The sequence below is a fragment of the Pleurodeles waltl genome, chromosome 8 (genome assembly GCF_031143425.1).
Source record: "Pleurodeles waltl isolate 20211129_DDA chromosome 8, aPleWal1.hap1.20221129, whole genome shotgun sequence".
NCBI classification, from domain to species: Eukaryota; Metazoa; Chordata; class Amphibia; order Caudata; family Salamandridae; genus Pleurodeles; species Pleurodeles waltl.
Genome location: NC_090447.1, coordinates 1,499,709,410 through 1,499,730,451, shown reverse-complemented (window position 1 = coordinate 1,499,730,451; position 21,042 = coordinate 1,499,709,410). Strand labels below are relative to the sequence as shown.

The window sequence follows — 21,042 nt, the reverse complement described above, 5'->3', positions numbered from 1 at the left end:
GTGGAAACAGACAAGAAACCCATGGGTGAACCCAGAAAGCTATACATTTCTGAAAAGTAGTGTAGACACAATTACCAATCCAGCAGGGCGTCATTTGTGGGTTTCCCAAAGAAACAAATTGTTGAAATAAAAAAAACACAATGAAAGTAAGTAGGAAAAATGGAAATGGCTGACATTTTCATCTGCATCTTTTTGTCCGATGCAAGATTTCCAAAAGTGCTGTACCATTACGTTAATGAGACCATTCTAGTTGTAGGACTATTTAGAGTTTGTTGGTTGCCGAAAAGCACATGGTACCCAGAGCCAACAACTGCACTGCTGCTTGTAATGATATTTCATTGTGTACTGACCATTCATCAATTCATTTGGTAAAATCTAATGAAAAAATGGGTATGAAGGAAATCCATTCATTTTCTAAATGTGCTATGCCCTAGATGCTGAGGTTAAGAATAGTGATTATTTGTACAACTCTACCCTTGGGGTTACCCATAAGGTAATGTGATTAAGAGGTCATCTTGCAAAATATGGTCTACTTTGCCTACCACTCACAATTGGAAGCCACAAAATGGTGATACATTGAGTTGATATTAACAAATGTTCAACTAATTGGTGTTCCTACGCTTCTCCCAACACAAATGGTTTCTTACTTTTGTAGGTAGACCCTAATCTGAGAGTGGGGACCTCAAGTTGTTGCCTTGAAACTTGATCCATTTTGGCTGTCAGTATGTGGGCATGATCTGGGCTTCCTTTTATGAAAACCTATTCAACTCAGATTCTTCTGAAAACTAGGTAGTAGGTGAGAGCTGGTGGGGTAAGAAATCGAGAGTGGCATGACTTACATGGCTCCCACTATGTTTTTCTTACCCAGAATTTATTTCAAACATTAAACTGTGGCTAAAGTCACACATTTTCTTCACATTTCTGTGGTGGAAAGTTCCAGAATCGGCAGGCATTCATAAACGTCCTGCCACTTAGTATTCTCGGCCTTTTCCAATAAAAAGGCCAGCCAGCCATAGCAAGCAATGCCCCAAAACACAAAATGGATAAATCGCATCGTTGGCCTTTAAAATTGACCCATTCTGGCAGTGTGTTGCAGCACCGTGGACTCCCCTCTGTGTCTAGTATTCAGAAATGTCTATATTTAGGAGGTTTCCATGGGTAGCGGCTGAGCTCAGGCCCACAAATTACCAACACACCCTACATCAATTCAGAATTGACTACATTTGTGTGCATTGTCACACCTTGTCTCCCCATAAGAACAGCAAATACATAAATGCCAGACGAATATTTTTGAAAAACCTGGATGGAGTAACATTTTGAATGTAAAATATGTTACAAATATGAAATAACTTTTCAGATTCCATTTTTCCTATGGCATAAAAATTGTGACAGGATATGGACTCCTTCGCATGTAATGTGTCAGGCTTCCACATCATATTGTCCCAGCTGGCAGCAGGAAACTAACTTCCTTTTGTATTGTCTAGCAATTGCAAAAATGCACCAGTGTGCTATTTACAGGTGGGTCTGTATGTATGGTTAGAGAGGTACATGTGATTGTAGCATGAACTATGTGAGTACTAATGTGTGCTACGATCTATGTGTCATCCTAACTTGGTCATCTGACTTGTCCCACCTCAAGAACCCTAAGAAAAGTAGTCTACGCTAATATTTGACTTTCTCCAGGTGAAACTTGTATTAATGCCCCCCCACAGCAATCAGGTGTGGCCCAGGAGGACGTGTCTTTCTTGTGCCTATGGCATTCTGACTTAATGAGGAGCCCTCTTCAGGTGGAGTTGGGCTCCTGATTAACAATAGGACTGCAAAACAAAATCCAGTTCACAATTGCCAAATTCAGCTCCTCCTTCTGCGCAGGAGTAAGTTTCTGGGTTTTCCAAGAATATTCTGTAACTCACTATTTGAAAACTGCTGCAAAAGTCTTGGGGCAGATGTTGGGTCTTTGCTTTGTAGAGTGTGATGATGCAAGTACTGGTATGATATGTAGCTAGAATGCTCATGTAAGAAAGGAATGTTAGTATTTGAAGGGTAAGGGAGCACTTGCTGTCTTTTACGGCTTCCCTGCCAGTTGTGTATTTTGATGATTAAGTAAAAAAAACTATTACTCACATTAAAACATGTGTCCTGACATCTTTTCAGCAGACTCTTCCAGTGGTGGCATGTAATGTGGCTTAGTAGTGGGTGGGCCACACATGCACACTTACACTCGCCCATCCATTTGTACACTCATTCACACCCATCCATTCATAAGCACACACATCCACCATTCACAAGTACGTAGACACCCATTCGCAGCACGCACTCACAAATAGACATACATACACACAATCACCCATATAATTTGAAAAAAAATCCTCCTCTTTTTGGCAGACCCTGCCATGTGTCAGCCAATGGGAGGATGATCTCCTCTTATTCATCAGAGTGGGATGCGGTCAGTGAGAGTTGCTGACCCCACCCAACTCTGTGACTAGGCATCACTGATTGACAGCAGTCCTGAGCACTTGCGGGTTTAAAACTAGCTGCTTGATCCACACATGACAAGTTTCTGTCAGGCTGACCTTGTAGGACTCTTAAGTTCCCTAAAAAGCACTTCCAAAAAGACTAAGGACGATCGGCTTGGGCGGATAGGGTACTCTGTCAAAACATGGTGGATGTCCTGTCCACAGTTGTCCTGTTCGACTGAGATGCACTGTTAATACGGCGGATGGAATATCCACCACATTTTGGCAGCGGATGAAGGCAACAAGCAGGCCACAAATATGACCAATATGTCCTTATTTATTAGAGTTCGGAAAGGCACAATGGTGTAAATCTAATTTTGGAAGAAAACCATATTGGATTATGGCCCCAATTTGGTTGAGAATAGATTTTCCAAATCAGATGGAATAATTTGAAAGGCTGTACAGCTAGTCTGCAATGGGTCATGGAAGTATAAACTCCTGCACACCCATTTAAAGTCGCAAACTGTTGGACTGGACAGCCTGTGGTGCAGTCTTCTCCCAAACTTTTTGCCTTCTCTTCTCCTGTTTGCTGAAATTCGTTTTTGTTGGCCTTAGGACTCTGTGCATTTACCACTGCTAACCAGTGCTAAAGGGCTTGTGCGTACTCTTTTAAACATAGTAAAATTGGCTTACACCCAATCGGCGGATTTAATTTACTTGTAAGCCTCCCCTAAAGTGGTACTATATACACACCCAGGGCTTGTAAATTAAATGCTGTAAGAGGCTGACTCAGATAATGGTGTGGCACCCTATACTGAGTCCTGGAAACCTTTAGTGGTAGTGTATAGGTGTCTAGATAGCAAAAGCTCTTCAGGAGTAGCTGTGGTGAGCAGCTTAAGCTTATTCAGGAGGAGTGTAAAGCATTTGCTATACCACAATAATCAGTCAGGAACTATTCACAAGAAAGAACCACACCAGGTGTTGCAAACATAAAATATTCTTTATTACAGCACTAAGATTACTCCAACATTGGTATATCTCCACTTGGAGATATCTACACACAAAATATATACTTAGTAACAAGCAGGAAAAGTATAGAAATACATGGGGCCCTATGGTGGGGCAAACCATATACTAAGAATGTGGTATAAGAATGGAGATGTCCAACCAAGATAAGTGTGTTAGAATCCCAGAGGTTGGGGTGGAGGGGGGGGTTGAGGGGGAAGAATTGCCAGAGATAGGTACCAGAAATCCCCAGGTGTAGAGTTGTTATCGAACCGGGTGTCCCATAGGCCAACACAGGACTGTTGCAGTTGGATTTGTATGGATTCTGGATCCTTCCCAGTGGACAACAAGGAAACAAATTGGCACAAAGAAGGCTGGAGAGTGCCCCCACCTGTGGACACCCAGAGGACTGGAATAGCTACACCAGGGAGCCCAGGTGCATAGGGGCAAAGTGGAGTTGGAAGCCCTCGTTAGTCAATGGAAGTCCCAGTTGTGACCCATGGACCAGGTCGGTGGAACCCAAAGGTGGATTCCAGACATGAGGAACCTTAAAAAGAAGGGGCCAGTGTCCAGACCACTCGGAGATGTCCAGGCGGTGCAGTTAGGCAATGCCCACCCTCTTGAGGTGAAGTTCCTGCAGGACGGTGAAGGAAGAAATACAACTGCAAAGTCAGGGGATACAAGAGATCCTTGGAGTTAACCACGAGCTGTCCCACATTGATCGCTGGATTGTAGGAGGGTCAATACCCAGCAGGATCACCAACAAGACTTGGCAAATGCAAATATTTGTAGCAAGGAAGGCTGTAGGTTTTTGAGGACCAGCAAGGTCCTAGTGACTCGACCCTTGTAAGAGAGTCGGGGCAGGTCTTTAGCAGGGAGGAAAGCCAACCAGAGTTGGAGGAGACCCCACAAGTGACCCACTGGCTGCAGGGAGGCCTCAGCAGCACAACAAAATAGGAGTCCCAAGTCACAGGAGCTGCAGAGTGGAAGCTGATATTCAAGTTGCAGAGATCTGAAGGCTGGGGCTTCTTGGAGCCTGAAGATCTCCTGGAGGAAGAGTTAACAAACCTTGGTAAGTGCAATAGATGTAGTGCACAGGGTTCCAGTCTGGTGGCTGCAGCAAGGGCCCACTGTCTCTCAAGTTGGTCAGAAGACAAGGGGGAACCTCAGAGGACCACAGAACCACCACCTGTGAGCAGAGCCTTTTTGTTGTGTGTGGGAGAGCAGGATCCACCAGCCCGTTGTCATATCAAGGTGCCTGCAGATGCAGGGGAGTGACTCCTTCACTCCAAGGGAGATTCCTTCTTGGATGCAAACAGTGTCCTTGTGACCGTGGAGGATGCACAGCCACAGATGTTGCAGAAATCTTTCAGAAGCTGGATAAACAATGTTGCAGTGGGAGCCCTCCAAACTGGATACAGACTTGCTTCAGTTCCAAAAGTAGACCAGCAGTGGTTCCTGAGGCCAGTAGCAGAAAATTTCTTGTAGAGAGTTCCTTGAAGAGTCTTGCTCGACGAATCTTAGGACCCACACTCTGGGAGCCCTTAAGTAACCCTAGAAGGGGGTTGGTCATTATCTGCAGTGACCCACCTATCGGAGGGGGTCGGGGATGTTGTCTACCAGGCTTCACCGGTCAGATGTTCCCATCCCAAGGGCCTCTGCATAGCTTATTTTCAAGATGGCAGAATCAAGTGGCCATCTGGCAGAGCTTTGAGCACCTCCCTAGAGAAGGAGCTAGACAGGGGGTGGTAACTCCCCTGTCCTTTGTGTGGTTTCGCGTCAGAGCGGGAACAGGGGGTTCCTGCGCTGGTGCAAACTGGATTATGCAAGGCGGGCACCAAATGTGCCCTTCAAAGCAATCTGTTGCACTCAGAGGCCACCCCAACCCAGCCCACAGACACCCAGTCTAAAGGAAGAGGTGGTCACACGTCTCTCTTGCAGTAAATCCTTTGTTCAGCCTTCCCGTGCTTGAGTTAGGCTCATTGACAGGAGGACAGAACAGTGTCTGGGGTCGGTAGCAGCACGGGCTGGCAGCCAGACACCGTAAGGCTGTACAGGGAGAACTAGGAATCCTCAAAGGAACCCCAGAGAACAGAGCATCATGCGACTAGCACTGAAATCGATGTAGTTGCATGGTTTTAACATGGTTGATAACAAACATGCCTAGCTTTGGAGAGGCCATCATGTAATTTGACTACCCATGTTGACCAGTGCCCACTACATACATTAAGATGGCTTCCCCGCACTTACAAAGTCCAGGTAATGGAGTCTGGTTTATAGGGGTACTCTGCTCCTGCAGGAATACCCTCACACGTATGGATATGCACCCTGCCCTTGGACTGGACGGCTTATCAGAGGGGTGACTTACAGTGTCCAAATGGAGTGACCGCAATATAAGGCAAGCCTTATATCTGAAGTGAAAGGTGCATGCACCATTTCATGGAGGCTGCAATGGCAGGCCTGCAGACACAGTTTGCATGGGTTCCTATGGGTGGTATAATACATGCTGCAGCACATGGGAGACCCCTGGTGTACCAATGCCCTGGGTAACTAAGGACCTTATACTGGGGACTTGCATAGGTGCACCAGTATGCCATTTGTGAGGTGCAAATGGTTACCAGCAACCAAATATAGAGAAGAGACCACAGAGACTGGGGTTCTGATCAGCAGGATTCCAGTGTACTACAGTCTAAACACACTGACACTAGGCAAAAAGTGGGGGTAACCATGTCAGTAAGATGCTACTTTCCTGAAATGCTACTAGTGGACCTGCAGTACTTATTGTCCCACCCACTTAAGAAGCACCTTAAAACATGTCTTGGGTCTGCTATTGTCTTAAACTGCCCCCCCCCCCACCCCCCAGTTGGACCTAGGATGTTGCCCAACATTCCATGGTAGCATTCCGTAAGAAGAACCATATAGAAGATACCACGCACTACCTCCCTCCCACCCCCAACAATAAGCAAAACCACAAAAAACTTCTAAAATGGAGAATAATGAAAACAACATAAGGAGCCAACAAATGTTATTAAAGACACACATTCACATCAATCTATGGAGAATGGAATAATATGTAAATAATGAACAATTAAGATACATCAAAAAAGGAAACTTAGCTATGAAGTTACTTCAAGATTTGAAATATGAGCACCACATTGAAACGTAGCAATGAAGTTACTTTAATACTCAACATGAGAACGTCAATCACTACACAGTAAATGACCCTTTGAGTGGAACTATCCAATTCAGATTCCAAAACTTCCTATCTTCTACTTTCACTGTATTTCGATATAAATTCCCACTATTTTGAAAGGACCCAAACATTTTCAAACACAACTAGTTTTCACAGGATGTTTGATCAAAACTTGTTGCCCAACACAAAAATTGCGCTGAGAAACTGCTTTGCGTAGATCATAGTTGGACTTATGATCTGCAACTGATTTTATTTCTTTTGTCAAACCATTATCCACATCCCAATGGACACAATTTCCTTTAACCCAGGTAATCCATCCTGGACACGTGTCCATATTGGCTTTCCTTCCCCATAATATTTCAAAGGGAACTTTGCCTGTTGTGGAATGTGGAGTGAATCTATATGCACACAGAAAACTCTTGATCATTCTTCCAGTTCCTACCAGCACCCATTTCCAACTGCACACACTCTTTGATTGCTTTATTAAACCTAACAGTTAAACAGTTACATTTCCTTCAGGCTGATGTAATGAACATTTTCTGTGTTGGATTCCTTTCCTTTTAAGACAATCCTCCATTTCCCTAGAAACAAACTGTAGACAATTGTCTGTGAGCATAATGTCTGGCGGTCCCTCTCTACTGAAGATTTAGGAAATCTACAATTCTCTTGGTCTCTGTGCTAGACATAATCCCAATCTCCACCCACCAAGAAAACTGAGCTACAAGGCGATATCAATCAGTACTCTTGCAATGCAGAGGTCCAACAATGTCCATTGCAATGGTCTCCTAAGGTTTTGTGGGAACATCTCTGATCTGCATGGGAGATGTTCTCACTCTGTACACCTTAGCACTCCTCACACAGTCCAGTTATTCTCTTATTAACCTCTCTCACTATGCAGATCCATGCCGGGCAACCAATAATTGAATCCCACCCTTGCCTTCGTCTTAATCAAACCTTGGTGTCCTTCATACCCCAGACCTTTAACTTTCTCTCTGTCCTTCTGGCACTACTAATCTCATTCCTTGTACCTCATTCTGACACCAGACCAAATGGCATCTTTACAAAAAGTAATGTACCAAATGAAGTGATGAACATAGGAATATCTATAGAGTCTGGATGCAATCCGATTTGATGATATGCAGCAGTGTAGTCCAGGGTTGTTTAAAAAACAAAACAAAAAAAAAAACGTTTGCACCATGCAAAAGTGAAACCATATCAGTGATGTTGGCTAAAGGAAAATGATCAACAACCAACCACGTATTTGTCTAAAGTCATTAAGTCCACACACAGCCTAATCTCACTGAATTGTTTGTGGGCAACAACAATGGGGGCAACCGACTCTGATCCTTTGACAGATTAAATTATTCCTTCGGAGCATAATCTCTTAGAATCAGATTCAACTGCTCTTCTCAAAGAGATGTGCACTGATCTAACCTTGTGTGCAAGAGCTAGAGACCCTTTTTTCAGCTTTATTTGATGTACATAGCCCTTTAAGCATTCTTGTTCCTCACAGAACACTTCTGGAAACTCCTCAACAAATCCAGGTTGACTCTCATTCAAAAGAATTATTTGTACATCCTTTTCCCCATACTTCATTAATATAATCTTCCCTGAGTCTAACTGGGGAAAAAAGCATTAGAGTCTAACGCTAGGTAAGGCCAACTAAGAACACGGTCTCCTTCAACTGGAACATACACTTTCCCCTTGATCTTGTTACTCTGAAAATTTATCTCTGCTTAAAAAAAAAAATCCTCAAGTCTATGGTCTGTCTGCCATAGCCACCAGGCTTGACGTTCGTTTCCTTTAGAGATAATATACTGCTCAACTACTTATCAATTACTTAATTTGACCTAAGCGTGATCGAGGCTCCAGAATCTACCAAGGCTTCTCAAGGCAACCCATTGATAGTAATAAAGTCTTTTGGATGTTTCTTCACTTGTCCTCCAGTTGACACTGATAGAATACAATATTCAACTGTATATTCGGGTTCAGAGAAAATACATTCATATTACTAGAACTTTTTTGTGAACTGCAACTTTTGGCAAAGTTCCATTTCTATGCACAAATTTTGCAGACATTAATCACTGGACACCTCTTGAACTAGGCTACATGCCCAGGAGAACCACACCTGTAACGCACTCCCTTAAATTTTGTTACTGTTGGCTGCATCGTATTATTTCTTTCTTTCTCTACTCCTATTTTTTCAGATTTCAGACTTCTTGTTATTCTCTAGTTCATCCAGACAGGCCAAGGAATGTTCCACATGTTTGGCAATAGTAATCACCTCATATAATGTTGGATCATCCTTCAACCATTATTCTTGTCTTATTTACGTGACAACACAGCATAAATTGATCCCTTATGCGTTCTTCCACTGTTGCTCCAAATTTACACGACAGACAATTTCCTTAGACTGATTATATATACATTGATAATTTCCACACTTTTCTGTTCTCTCGTTACAAAATTGTGCCTTTCCAATACTTTGCTGACCTTTGGCAAGAAGTACAAATCTAATTGTTGGATGCATGTGTCAAATTCATTAAGAGCATCCTCCTCCTCATCCTCTTTGAAATCTGCAAAATTCTCAAAAATGTCTTGCCTCTCACAACCAAGGCAATTCATGAGAAGAAAACCTTTCCTTCCAAGAGTGAGATTTGACCCACAGACCTTCACATAATGTGCAAATGTTTTCTTCCATTTGGACCGTGCTATTGTAAATTCTCAGGAGGTCAGGAAAAATAGGAAGAGGCACAATATTCTGGATTTTAAAACTTTTGAAGAATACAAAAAGTGCACAATAAAAGAGAAAAGTTCAAATGCAAAATAACAGAATGATAAAAATAAAACGGACAAAATCTACTTGTAGAAATAGTACTGTAGAAACGGCATACTAGTTTTCCCTTTAAGAATCATGTGTCTGTCAAATCAGATTCCACTCGAACAGGAAGATTTTTTTCAATGGTGGAGCTTAGCATGGTCACTACCTCTTTATCTCTGTGCTTTGGAGTTTTATTCAATAGGATCTCATGACGTCTGCATTGACATGAAGAAATATACACTGAATGCTCTGAAGAAGGCAGTAGACCGAATGGCTAAAACAGGTGACTCCACACCGAAACGACTTGTATCTGAAATATAAGCGTTTATGTAAAAGTAAGCAGCAAGGACAGCATGTAGGACTACTATTGCGCGTACCACGGCAGTAGTAGCTATGGAATTCAGCAGACAAAAAAGACAGCGTACAACAGTTTCACCACGTGCACACCAGATATGCAGCAGTTTGAGCATGAGAGCTCCACTTCTTTCACTGCTGATTTGAAAATATTGTTTTGAAATAACGAGCACAACGTCACAAAAAACAAATAAAGTGATGTTTCAGTTGTGTCTGTGCGACTACTATTCTTCCGGCCAATGTTGGAAACAAACAGTCCCATTGAGTAAGGCTCACAGTTTTCTGTTTTTACTGAATTTTACAGATATGTACAGACAGAAAACAATGTTTCCGGTCTGTATTTATTTATTAAAATGGTAAAATCCTGAAAATTGTGTTTCTTGTAAGTGATTCTCCATGCGGTTTGTTGTGAATTCCAGGAAGAGCAGCTGAGCAGGCAGACCACATAGGGAGTTAAAAAATAAATAAATAAATAAATAGGTTGAGAGTTCCCTAAAAACAGGCACTGTTAGAATATATTTGTAAAATCCTGTGGGTGCAGTGATTTGCTATATTTGGCTTCTTAATTTGCTAAAACGTGACTGCCATTAAAGTATGGGTGTATGTTTATTAGTTAAATAAATGTGGAAATCTACCATTTTAAGACTCCATTTATTCTCAAAACACAAAATAAATATGGATAAATACCAATAAGATTGCCTATATATATATATATATATATATATATATATATATATATATATATAGATAAATACAGATGGAAATGTTTAAAAAAAAAATAAAAAAAAAAAAACGGGAGTCCTTGTTACAAGTAATGTATCCTTGTGTTTTTTGTGTCTGTCTGTCTAGTCGCTCCATCCAAGCCAAAGCAGTCGATCACTGGGACGGTGGAGTATGGTCAGGTGATCACACTGAACTGCGTGTCAGAGGAGGGCTCTCCAATTCCCACCTACACCTGGCAGAGTTACAGCGTGACCAATCAGCTGCGCCCGCTGCCAGCGACTGCTGTGACAGGTATGAGAGAACCCCCTATCTACAAGCTTAACAAGAACTCACTGCTGTTCAGAACATTTTAACATTGCATTTTAATACATAATTTCCATATATTAAAGGCACACGTAAAGAGTCAAATATTTTGTTTATTTAATTAAACTTACAAAAACATTTAAAAAGAGGGCGAGCTGTGGGGAAGATTAGTAGATGGGTGACGTATTCAGGGCAAGGGGTGTTCGTCTGAGGGAGAGTGGAAGGGCCGGTGGAGGGAGAGTAGATGTCACTCTTCACTGCTCCCCCATCCACAGATGGTGTCAGGTTCTGATAGTTGAACATGTGCTCAGTGGGGCAGATCGGGCCAGGGGTGGCTCCTCCTGAGGAGCGTCGCCCCACCCTGCTGCGTGCGGAGCAGGCAAACAAATAAATAAAATGGCAGAATGCCATTTTATTTTGCCCTCACGCTTGCGCCGTGTACAGCATGAGGGCAGGGGCGGGCTGCATCCCGCAATTGCAGGATGATTGCTGCCCCTTACAGTGCGCATGTCGGGTTGGCCAGCTGTCCAGCTACAGCCAGCCTGACATGCGCACTGTAGGCTACCAGCCTCAAAATGAGTGCAGGGTTAGCCTGCTCCCACCAATCCTGGAGCTGCTCTCATGCTGAAAACGGCATGAAAGGAGCTCTAGGATAGATTAAAATCCCATTTTACTGAGCAAGTAGGAAGTCCTTCCATTTCTGCTCAGTCGACACTGGGGGACTCCATCACCTCTCGCCATATTTAATACCTGGAGGCCGCCGCTGGATCAGGCAGGACATTTTGGGGATAACTGGTACCTATAGATGTGAAACTACACTGGCAGAAAATAACAAACCTACACAGATGGCGTTGGGATGTTTGTATCGATGGAAGTATTTGGTAAACTAATGCTTCGAAAAAAATGACAGAAAGGGAGGAGTTGGGGACGGCATGTTATATACATGGAGTTTAAATAATTTTAAAAACACTTTTCAGCTTTTTTCAATATTTCCTTTTAAAGAGGAAGAGAAGGGGGCTGTTTGTTTGCAATAGATGTTAAAACGCCAGGGATAATATCTTGTAGCTGGTAACTCTAATTCTATGGTTTGGGAGTAGATATTTGGTTTTGGGCTGTAAAGACTGGGGCAGATAAAGTGGTATCTGTCTGATAAATACACCTGCTGCTGCCTCTAAAGTGCAGAAAACATATTTAGCCCAATTATCTTTTCTTCATATGGAAAATGTTCTCTCTTGATGTCCTCACCCACCCTGCTTTAGTTTTTCAGACCAGGAGCTCAGCCTGCTGGGTATGTAGGGGGTAGTATGCTTTCACAAGCAGTGTCCTGTTGCCTTCAGTGGGGCACATTTTTACTCTGGCTATTTCTAACACAATTATTTATTTATTAATTTATTTGCAGACAAAGGGTCCCTGACGTTGAAGAATATTTCTGCGGACACCTCTGGCTTCTATCTTGTCACGGTCAGCAACATCGTTGGCCAGGAATCCTGCAACATCACTCTGTCCGTGATGCCTCGTGAGTGTTGCTCGTCATGTACCCAGGTTTCTGAATGCACTTGATTCTGGAAGGAAGGGGGGGGAGGTTGAGTAAATAGGTTCTCCAGACCCAGGTTACTTTGGAAACATCTAAGGCCAGATTGCGAGGGAGAGACAGTCGGGCAGGAAGGCGGAGGAGTGACGCTTCACTCGAGTTCTGTTGCAAACCCTTCTTGCTGTTGAGCCACGGCCTGCATTCAGTTCCTGATGTAAATCATCTGCTAGAAACCCCTTTCCGAGCTCCTACTTGCCGTGGTTGCTGGTGAAGTTGACCTTTGCCAGTGGAATCGGGGTGTCCACCCTGTAGTGATAGGATGGAGACACTAAAGCCAGGAATTTTCCTTTTAAAACCGGATGGATGTTGATTATTCGTTGCAGACCTGATCATTTTCAGTTTCATCTGACTATATGTCCTAAAGTAATGGTCGATAGTTTGGTTTAAATTAGTCTTTCCTTATATACTACTACTTAATTGGCGTAACCTAAAATACATATTTGGTCGTAAAGTGGCTAGAAGTCCTTTTTGAGTAAGGATGAGTTGGGTCTTTAGATTAAAGTGAATTAATGTTACCATCGAGCAGAATAACAGCATTGAAGGGGGGGAGGTCCTTCCTAAGTCTTGTGTTTTTTCCTTTAGATCTCTATAAACAAGGTCAGTTACCTTTGGTTTGTTGTCTGTCAGAAGCCTCCCTGGGATGCACTCCAGTCACTGGTTGGGATGCACTCCATCCGCTGGTTGGGGTGCACTCCATCCGCTGGTGGGGATGCATTCCAGTTACCGGTAGGGATGCACTCCATTCTCAGTCTCTTCATCTGCCTGGGATCGCTCTTGCACAAGAGGTACTTTTTCCAGGAAATGTCTTGAGTATATTTCAGAAAGACAACAGCGCCTTGAAAACACCAAGCAAACAATAACAGCTTGGCTTGATCTGCCACTGCTCTGTGATGGGGTTTATATCCGACCCAGAGTCTTTGACCAATATCTTTACTGTGCAATGATTGTATTCCTATACCCCTGTTTTGTGGGTGACCATCCGACACACTCTCCCTGAGTGATGAACAACCACTTTTCCAAGTGCCCAAAATACTATTTTTACCACATGAGTAGCAAGAGTCCCATATAGTGGGCAGGCCCAAATTGTCTTCGAGTGCGTCTTGTGTGAATCCCGCCATCCCAATACACTCCCGGCCTATGGAATTAAGATGGGCCAAAACACTCCACCTTGCAGGGTTGACTCCAAGTAGGTAAACAGAGTCCTTAGTTTTACACAATACATCTTTCCAAAGATACATTGTATCAACTGTAATAGAAAAAGTGATCCTTTTTACCTTATGCAGGAGATTGGAGGAGGATGCAGATTCACAGTTAAAGGCCATGTTTTCAAAGTGCACTTTTAGTAATCAACTCAAAAGAACAGATCCAACATCCTATCCGACTCCTAGCCTGATTAAGAGTTTGGCAGACGGGTTACTCTCTTACAAATGTGATGGTTATCCTATCTGCCGTTTTATGATGTCCATAGGATATAATGGAATTGTTTGTGACTCAGTAACCCATCCTCCAAACCTTAAACCCATGGAAGGAGTCTGGCAAACTCTTTTATTGACAACTACATAAGCACCAAGTAATGTGTCCCACAAACTAATGATTTTATGTACAAATGTGTTGGCAACATGTGGTACAGAGGTCCGGAATAAAATTATTAAATGCAAAATTAATGATTTACTAACACTGAATATTGTGTGTGCACCATCTTTAATTACGTATGTTGTGGTGTTGGTTCCATATGTGAGGTATGTTTCAAATTTTAAAGATCTTGCATACAAGACGACCAGGTGAATTTGTCGTCTGATTTTTTTTTTTTTCTTTTTTTAAAAATTGTTTTATCTTTTGATTATCATCCTTAGAGGGTATTGCTATTGGTATTTTTCTCATATGTAATATAGGAAAGCTATTTAAAAGTAAGAGTTGGTACTGCCTTCTCATTTGTGTTTTTTAGGCCACTAGTTTTGTGTGAACATGTATATAGGGAATCTGTGTGTGTTTTCTTATGAAATTAGAGATTTATAGAAAGTCACCGACTTTAGCTTGAATCCTTAGTTTTACTCACTTCTGGTTTTCCCTACTGTGTGTCGGATGGAGGAAAGTGTGTGTAGAGTGTATGTGCTTTAATGATGGAGGGTGCCATAGTATAATACATTTGCCAAGCTTCTGTTATGTGTTGTGCTCTACGCAGCTTCCATGAACATCGCCTTCTACGCCGGGATCATCGGAGGAAGCCTTGCTGGTGTGGTACTCATCGGCATCATTGCCTACTGCTGCTGTTGCCGGAACAGAGATGACAAGGAAGACTATGAGATGGAGTGAGTCCCTTACCACCCCCTCCAATTTCTTTCATCTTGAAATTTTCTGAAGTTGTTTTTGGGGAACTGTTTTTGGGACAGTGATTTGGCCAAGTTCACCATGGCTAAACTCCATTTCCTACCTCTGTCAGTAGCTGGCAGATCCCTAATAACTTTTACGGTTAAACAACAAGTCTGACAAAAAAGAGTGGTTCCCAATGTTGTTCATTTTTATTCAGTTAGATTGGATTTCTAATTTGTTCTTTTTGGTCCCTCCTGACCCTTTTCCCTTGGACCACGAGTAAACTGGAGGGATAGGCAGCATTGTTGGTCGTTTCTCTTCAGTGTCCTGTAGTCTGCAGTACTGGTGTTTGAAAGTGGTTAATGAACCACCAGTGGGAGGTGGACAACATGTAGTAAAGGTCAGTACCCAGTCAGAGGCTTTAGTTGGAAAAAGGCAGCAACTTGAATTGGTTTCAGGAAAGATTGGACCTTAAAATGAAACACACAGAAAAATAAAACTTATGGTTATGGCACCTTCAGAGACCAACATAAGACTCCCAAAGATTTCCTAGCACCTAGAAGTGATAACTAAATCACCTTCTCAGGCTCCAGACTGCAGGTTATTCGGAGGTTGGATCATCCTGATCCCTTGACTTCAGCCAAATGACTTGCCATCCCTGGAAGGGATGCAGTAGATTGTTTGCACACTCCATTCAATGAACAGTTCACATTATTTCTCTGGGCCTGGATTCTTGGAGAGCATGACAGGTGGTACCACAGAATCTCAGCAGTCTCAGCCAAAGGTCTGAAGGGCGTTTTCAAAATCCACTCAAAAGTCTACTCAAGTCAAAGATGGATGGTGTTCAACTGGAAACAGGAACCACCTGGAAAAGGTAGTTAAATGTCTGTACTGTGCCCCAGAACTTTCGGGCTCCAGTAATTGTAATGGGCACTGGTTAGAAACAGAGACCAAACACTAGCTACAGACTTGTTGTGGTTGATGGTTCATAGTTTTTCATGCAGTACATTTAGTAAATTTTGGTTGGAACCCAAAAGCTTTCCTCACCTTAGTGGGTCTGTATGTCACTTGAAAGGGTCATTATCAATACCTTCTGTTACCAGCAGGACCACAGAATTAAGAGCATCCACAAACCTGGAAGGACCCCAGGCTGCATAACTAGAGTGGAATGTAGCAGAGCTTTGGTTGCAACAATGCTGGGATCAGGTTGCAGGTGACCAGCAATGTTGAAGGTCCCTGGAAAGGGGAGAAGAGGGAAGGTGACATTCAGTTCCTCTAGAGCAGTGGTCTCTAAACTTTTTAATGCCATGCCCCCCCAGTTGAAAAATAAAAATCATTGGGGCCCCCCCTCAGAATTTTTCACAACTGTTTTATAAAGATGGCAATGATTAAATATGCCTAGACCTATTTAAACATTGCAGTTAAGTACTGTTACCTTTTTAAAAATGCAATAACATGCTTCTGCTTAAAACAAAGGCATGTTATCTGTATAATGTTTCTTTTGGCCAGTGCCCCCCCCCCCCTCCCCCACCCCCCCCCGGGAACACTTGAGGCCCCCCTAAGGGGCCCGCCCTCCAGTTTGAAGACCTCTGCTCTAGACTAATCGACTAGTCCATTTTTGTCCCCTAGGTCTGTTACTGGGATAACTTTCTATGCGAGATGCTTGGCACAGAAGAGGGAGGAGAAGCTTTGTTCAGGTCGCCCTCCTAATACACTTACGGAGTCGGGCATGATGCCTCAGTTGTCAGAGCAGTGTACTGAAAGCTGGTATAGGACACAAAGCCTGCATAGTTGATGATTTGAACTTTTGTCTTCCCGTTGGTTGTGCTCAGCTGTTCTCCTAGCTCTCGTGTCGTATTCTTGGATTGTGTCCTTGTTGTTCTGTGACAGCTCCAGCTCTCTTGACATTCCCCTCATATGCAACAGCTTCAGGCCATCCAAAGATCTGCTGGGCCTGAGCCTGCCTCGGGCAGGGTTGACACAGCAGCAGAGTTCTGTTGCTGACCGACATATTTAGCTCGACTCGCATAGAGGGGTCAGCACAGGCAGGTGAAATGGTGCGGGCTCCGTCAGTTCTGTTCTTGCAGGACGGCACCTTGCCAACTGTGGTGGGTGCCAACCTACTTATTCAGTGTACTTCTGGCGTGAGTTTGCCCTAGGACCTAACGGAGGCTTGTCTCACTGGAAGTCACCCGCCTCCGAGTGGGGCTTGGGTTCAAACTCATACTCAAGATTGTGCTCTTTGAGCCCAGGAGAAGCCTGAGCAATCTGGATCTTAAATAATTGTGTAGGTTCTGCTCAGCTTGCATAAGTTGTTTGAACTTCCAAATGTTCTTGTTCGAGTCGCAGAATACAGAGCGTAGAGTAGTCAATAACTGCCTAAGCTGACTATCTCAGTGAGGTTAGGTTGTGAGCAGAAACTTTTATTCGTGTTGTATTGTTATTTAATGTAATGAATCGCATACTTGAAATTCTTGCTTTTATACTATAATTGATCTGGTTTTGCAGTGAAAGAGAAGAGGGACCGCCGACCCAACAAGGAAGACCTCTGAGACAGAGGGACGATGAGGATGATGATGAAGAGGAGGAAGGACATGGTCGCCGAAGCACAGAGCCACCCATGCCACCCGCCAACAAACCAAAGCGGATTGCGAATGAAGTGGACGCCTAGACATTAGTGGGGGAAGACTGAGGAGGAAATGAACGTTGATGCATTTTGTACACTGTATTTTAAGAGAACCACTGAAAATGTCTTGCATTCAGCGCCACTGCCTTGTAATCAAGTACAGAAGCCCTGAACCGTGAGTGGCAAATGCCCTTAGATTTCCAATGATGTGCATTTGGCGAGAATTTTTGGAGTCCTGGGTTTGCTGGAAGATTCTGAGCAGGGCTAGAGTTACTTGAAGGGGAACAGAAACAAACTCTGACCTGTTGTTTTAGAACAACCTGACAATATTCATTGTAATATTTTTTAACAACCATTACAGGCAAGCTAATTTTAGATCTAGACTGTGAAAAACATGCTGGTGTTCACTGACAATTACTTTTGTAGGTAATGCAGATATTTTTTATTTTTAAGTACGTTTGTTTTTTTTCTACTTCAAGGTGGCATTTTTAAAATTTCATGCGTCCTAATAGTGCTCTTCTACTTGGGAAGTGCATCTATGGAAGCCTGTTTATTTTATTTATATTATAAGCACGTGGTGGTGGGAGCGGGAAAATTTCAGCGGATCACAGAAGACCTACTTAGGCGGGTGTCCACATTTCTCATTTCTACAAGGTTTCTTTTCCCTCGAAATGTAGTCCATGTTGGTCTTCAAGTAAACACTCCCACGCGCTCACACTTCACCATGTTCCGTTGATCCCTTTAGGTGTTCTTGGAAAAATACCATGAAAGTAAGGGAAGTGATTCCAGCAATAACCCGTACACCATTGTTCTGTAGCCTTCTCCAGAGGACATTTGTAGATGTCCGAAGTAACTCTTCTATGTCTACTGCCCAGTTTAGTGGACGCTGACTTTTCCCATTTTAATTACTTTCCATAGAATTACATCTTTTTTTGTTAGCATTTTCTATCTTCAGGCTTCCTTACTCTCATAGCTGGTAAACTAAATCACGACGATGAGCCCCAGGCACAGTACACGGAGGGAGATTTGATTGAAAGTGCTGTGATGAAAGTGGCACAGGCTTTAGATTTAGATTACATTATTCTGGCCTTGGAGCTGAAATACCGAAGTTTAACAGCAGATATTCTGCCGTCAGAATGTGAGCACCCGCGCTGCCTTAAATCTGGGACCTAACCTAGTTATGCCTTAAATCTGGGACCTAACCTACTTATGCCTTAAATATGGGACGAGAACCCTCCCTGGGGTGTTCCCTGGTATGGGAGGGTGACCTATAGTATGTGCTATGTAGTATGGCCAAGATCAGTGGAACGTTTCTTCACTAGGTGTGTGGAGCATACAAGAGGGTTTGTTGCTTTTATCATATTAAGCTAGAAATAGAGATGCTACTGTGAATTTGTGGTGGAATAATTACTTTGACACAGCAGTGGCCATCCTGGTTTTTATCAACCAGCACATTTCGTGCATTGAGTGTATAATTTCCTTTCTATTTTACGTATGGGCCTACAGTTCCCATCATGCAAAGTGCGGTTGATCAACAAGTCAGGGCATGGGGCCTCTTAAGCAAAAGTCTGATAATATAACAAAGGATGTGCCCTTATCAAAGCTGCTCAAACTCTTTCTGCCTGTTGTACAAGGCGTTGTGTTCTTACATAGCTCTTGCTGTGGTGAAGTTAGGGCTGCAGTCTTAAGTTGTTGCCAACACTTAATTCCTGCAGATACTCAAAGGCCCATCGGTGCACTGCCCTGGGTAGCATAAGGGAGTTAATGGCATCCTCTGTGGGCCTGATAAAGTCACAGTGGTCCCTCGTGGCGTGGGGGGGATGCAAGAGAAGTTCCATGTGGTCCCCTGGTCTCCCCACTAGCCGTGCTTCATGGTGACCTTGCACGATGAGCTACATCTGTGATGAAATGTACACCTATGTGTTGTGACGCTAGAAGATAGGCTGCCTCAGACGAGGATAGAGGATTTATCTCATACTGGTTAATGTCTTGTGCAAACCTCACCGTGGAGAGGCTGGCCCTTGCCAAAGTGGAAGAACAGAGGGGCTGATGACCAGTGAGGTTAGCTTTGTGTATTTGCGCAGTTGTGCACTGTTCACTCAATTGTACTTCAGTAGAATACTGGTGCAATGTAGGATGTTTTACACTTTCTCAGTAATGCAGTGAACACTTCTAAACAACCCTGTGTATTGAAAAGCTGGTGAGCCACTAGAGTACCAGTTGGGATGCTAGCTATTTGGATCCATCTTCAGTAGGGTGTGTTTGATTGGGTTGTCTCCAAGCCTGGAGCAGGTACATGCTCCTCCTTCTAGGGTATAAAAAAGCAAGGCATATGAACCTCCTATCTGCCTGAACCTGGGGCACAGGTAAGCAGCCCTCAATATCTGCCCCAAAGTCCATGCCTCCCAGTTGTACACAATGAGAAGCGGAAGAGATGCCCAGGTCTGCTCTTTCAGGTGGGAGTTCGCCCAGTCCTGCATGCTGCTCAGCATCCAGCCTCTTGCAGATTTGCTTTTCTTGGTATAAATGCAAGTCCACAACTACCAGGGCGGGGAATAAAACGTGCCTGTAGGAGATTCAGTGGCCAGGGGAGGGTTGTCGTATGACTCAGTGACCCACAATGTCTCCTTCCTCTTTTATGGTCCTGTATGTGTGATACTCAGCTTGTCCCTTCCAGTCTTTCTCGTGCCTTCCATTCCACCTACCCTAGAAGAGGGCCCTTTCCTATGCATCTTTTATCACTCAGGAGTAGCCAGAGGGGAGGGTTATAGTGCTCCAACTAACGTTTTTATATTTGTACAGAACTGTAAATAAAGTGGCGAATATTTACATTAAGATTCTTTTTCTATAAATCTGCGCAGCATGAATTCACGTGTTTAATTCTCCTGTGACATTTTGGAAAACACATCTTTGGTACCAGTGAACATGGTTCTCAATAAACTTTTTAGCTTATTCTGAGTTGTGCTGATTTATTCCTTGAAAATTATTTAGGCCCAGCCTCCGCGCCCGCCTGTGGCTCCGGTGTAAATGATCCACATTTGGAGCTCCTCTTACAACTTCTTGGTGGCGATTCCTTGAGAGGCTTGCATTGACCTTGGACTACCAGCGTCTCTCATAATTTAACACTGGAGCGGGCCTTCAATGCCGGTATAGTCCGCTACAGCGGGCTATAAAGCAATAGGAGAGATTTCTCAAACTGGAATGTTTGACTCAGTAGTTCATTTTAAATAGTTAAACTTTAAAATCAGATAAAAAATGATTCTAAAAAAAAGTTAAACATGTTTCATAGACACCTGAAAGTCAGAAGAGATTATCTGAAAGAGGCTTTTGTTTTATATCATAATTGAGGGTGTCTCCAATATTTGCTTTGCTTAGGGCTACCAATCACATTTGTTAAACTAGCACAGAAGAACTGGGAATGTATCTCCCGGAAACTATAAAACACGGGACAAATGTACAGACAGAGCTGGCTTCCCTGACCACCCCGACGACTCCTCACATAAACGCGCAGTAGTCTGACTCTGCCTGTCCATCAGAGGCGCCATCACATCTGACATCACATATGTTGAACTGAAAAACATGTATAATTTGTAATTCACATTGTGTAACTATGGACTCTTTTCGTGTCCATAAATGCCTTAAATGTCGGCAGTCATTTAT

At 43.2% G+C, this 21,042-nt stretch overlaps 1 protein-coding gene across 1 annotated transcript in view; it reads left to right on the top strand.

Annotated features, from left to right (window-relative positions):
* Positions 1–20,334, top strand: part of GPA33 (glycoprotein A33) — a 107,833-nt gene extending 87,499 nt beyond the window's left edge. The window contains exons 4-7 of the mRNA XM_069202742.1: positions 10,679–10,843; positions 12,255–12,371; positions 14,629–14,755; positions 17,265–20,334. Of these exons, the coding sequence (XP_069058843.1) occupies positions 10,679–10,843; positions 12,255–12,371; positions 14,629–14,755; positions 17,265–17,427 (572 nt within the window). The 3' untranslated portion in view covers positions 17,428–20,334. The remainder of the gene's footprint in view (positions 1–10,678; positions 10,844–12,254; positions 12,372–14,628; positions 14,756–17,264) is intronic.
* The last annotated feature ends 708 nt before the right edge of the window (positions 20,335–21,042 follow it).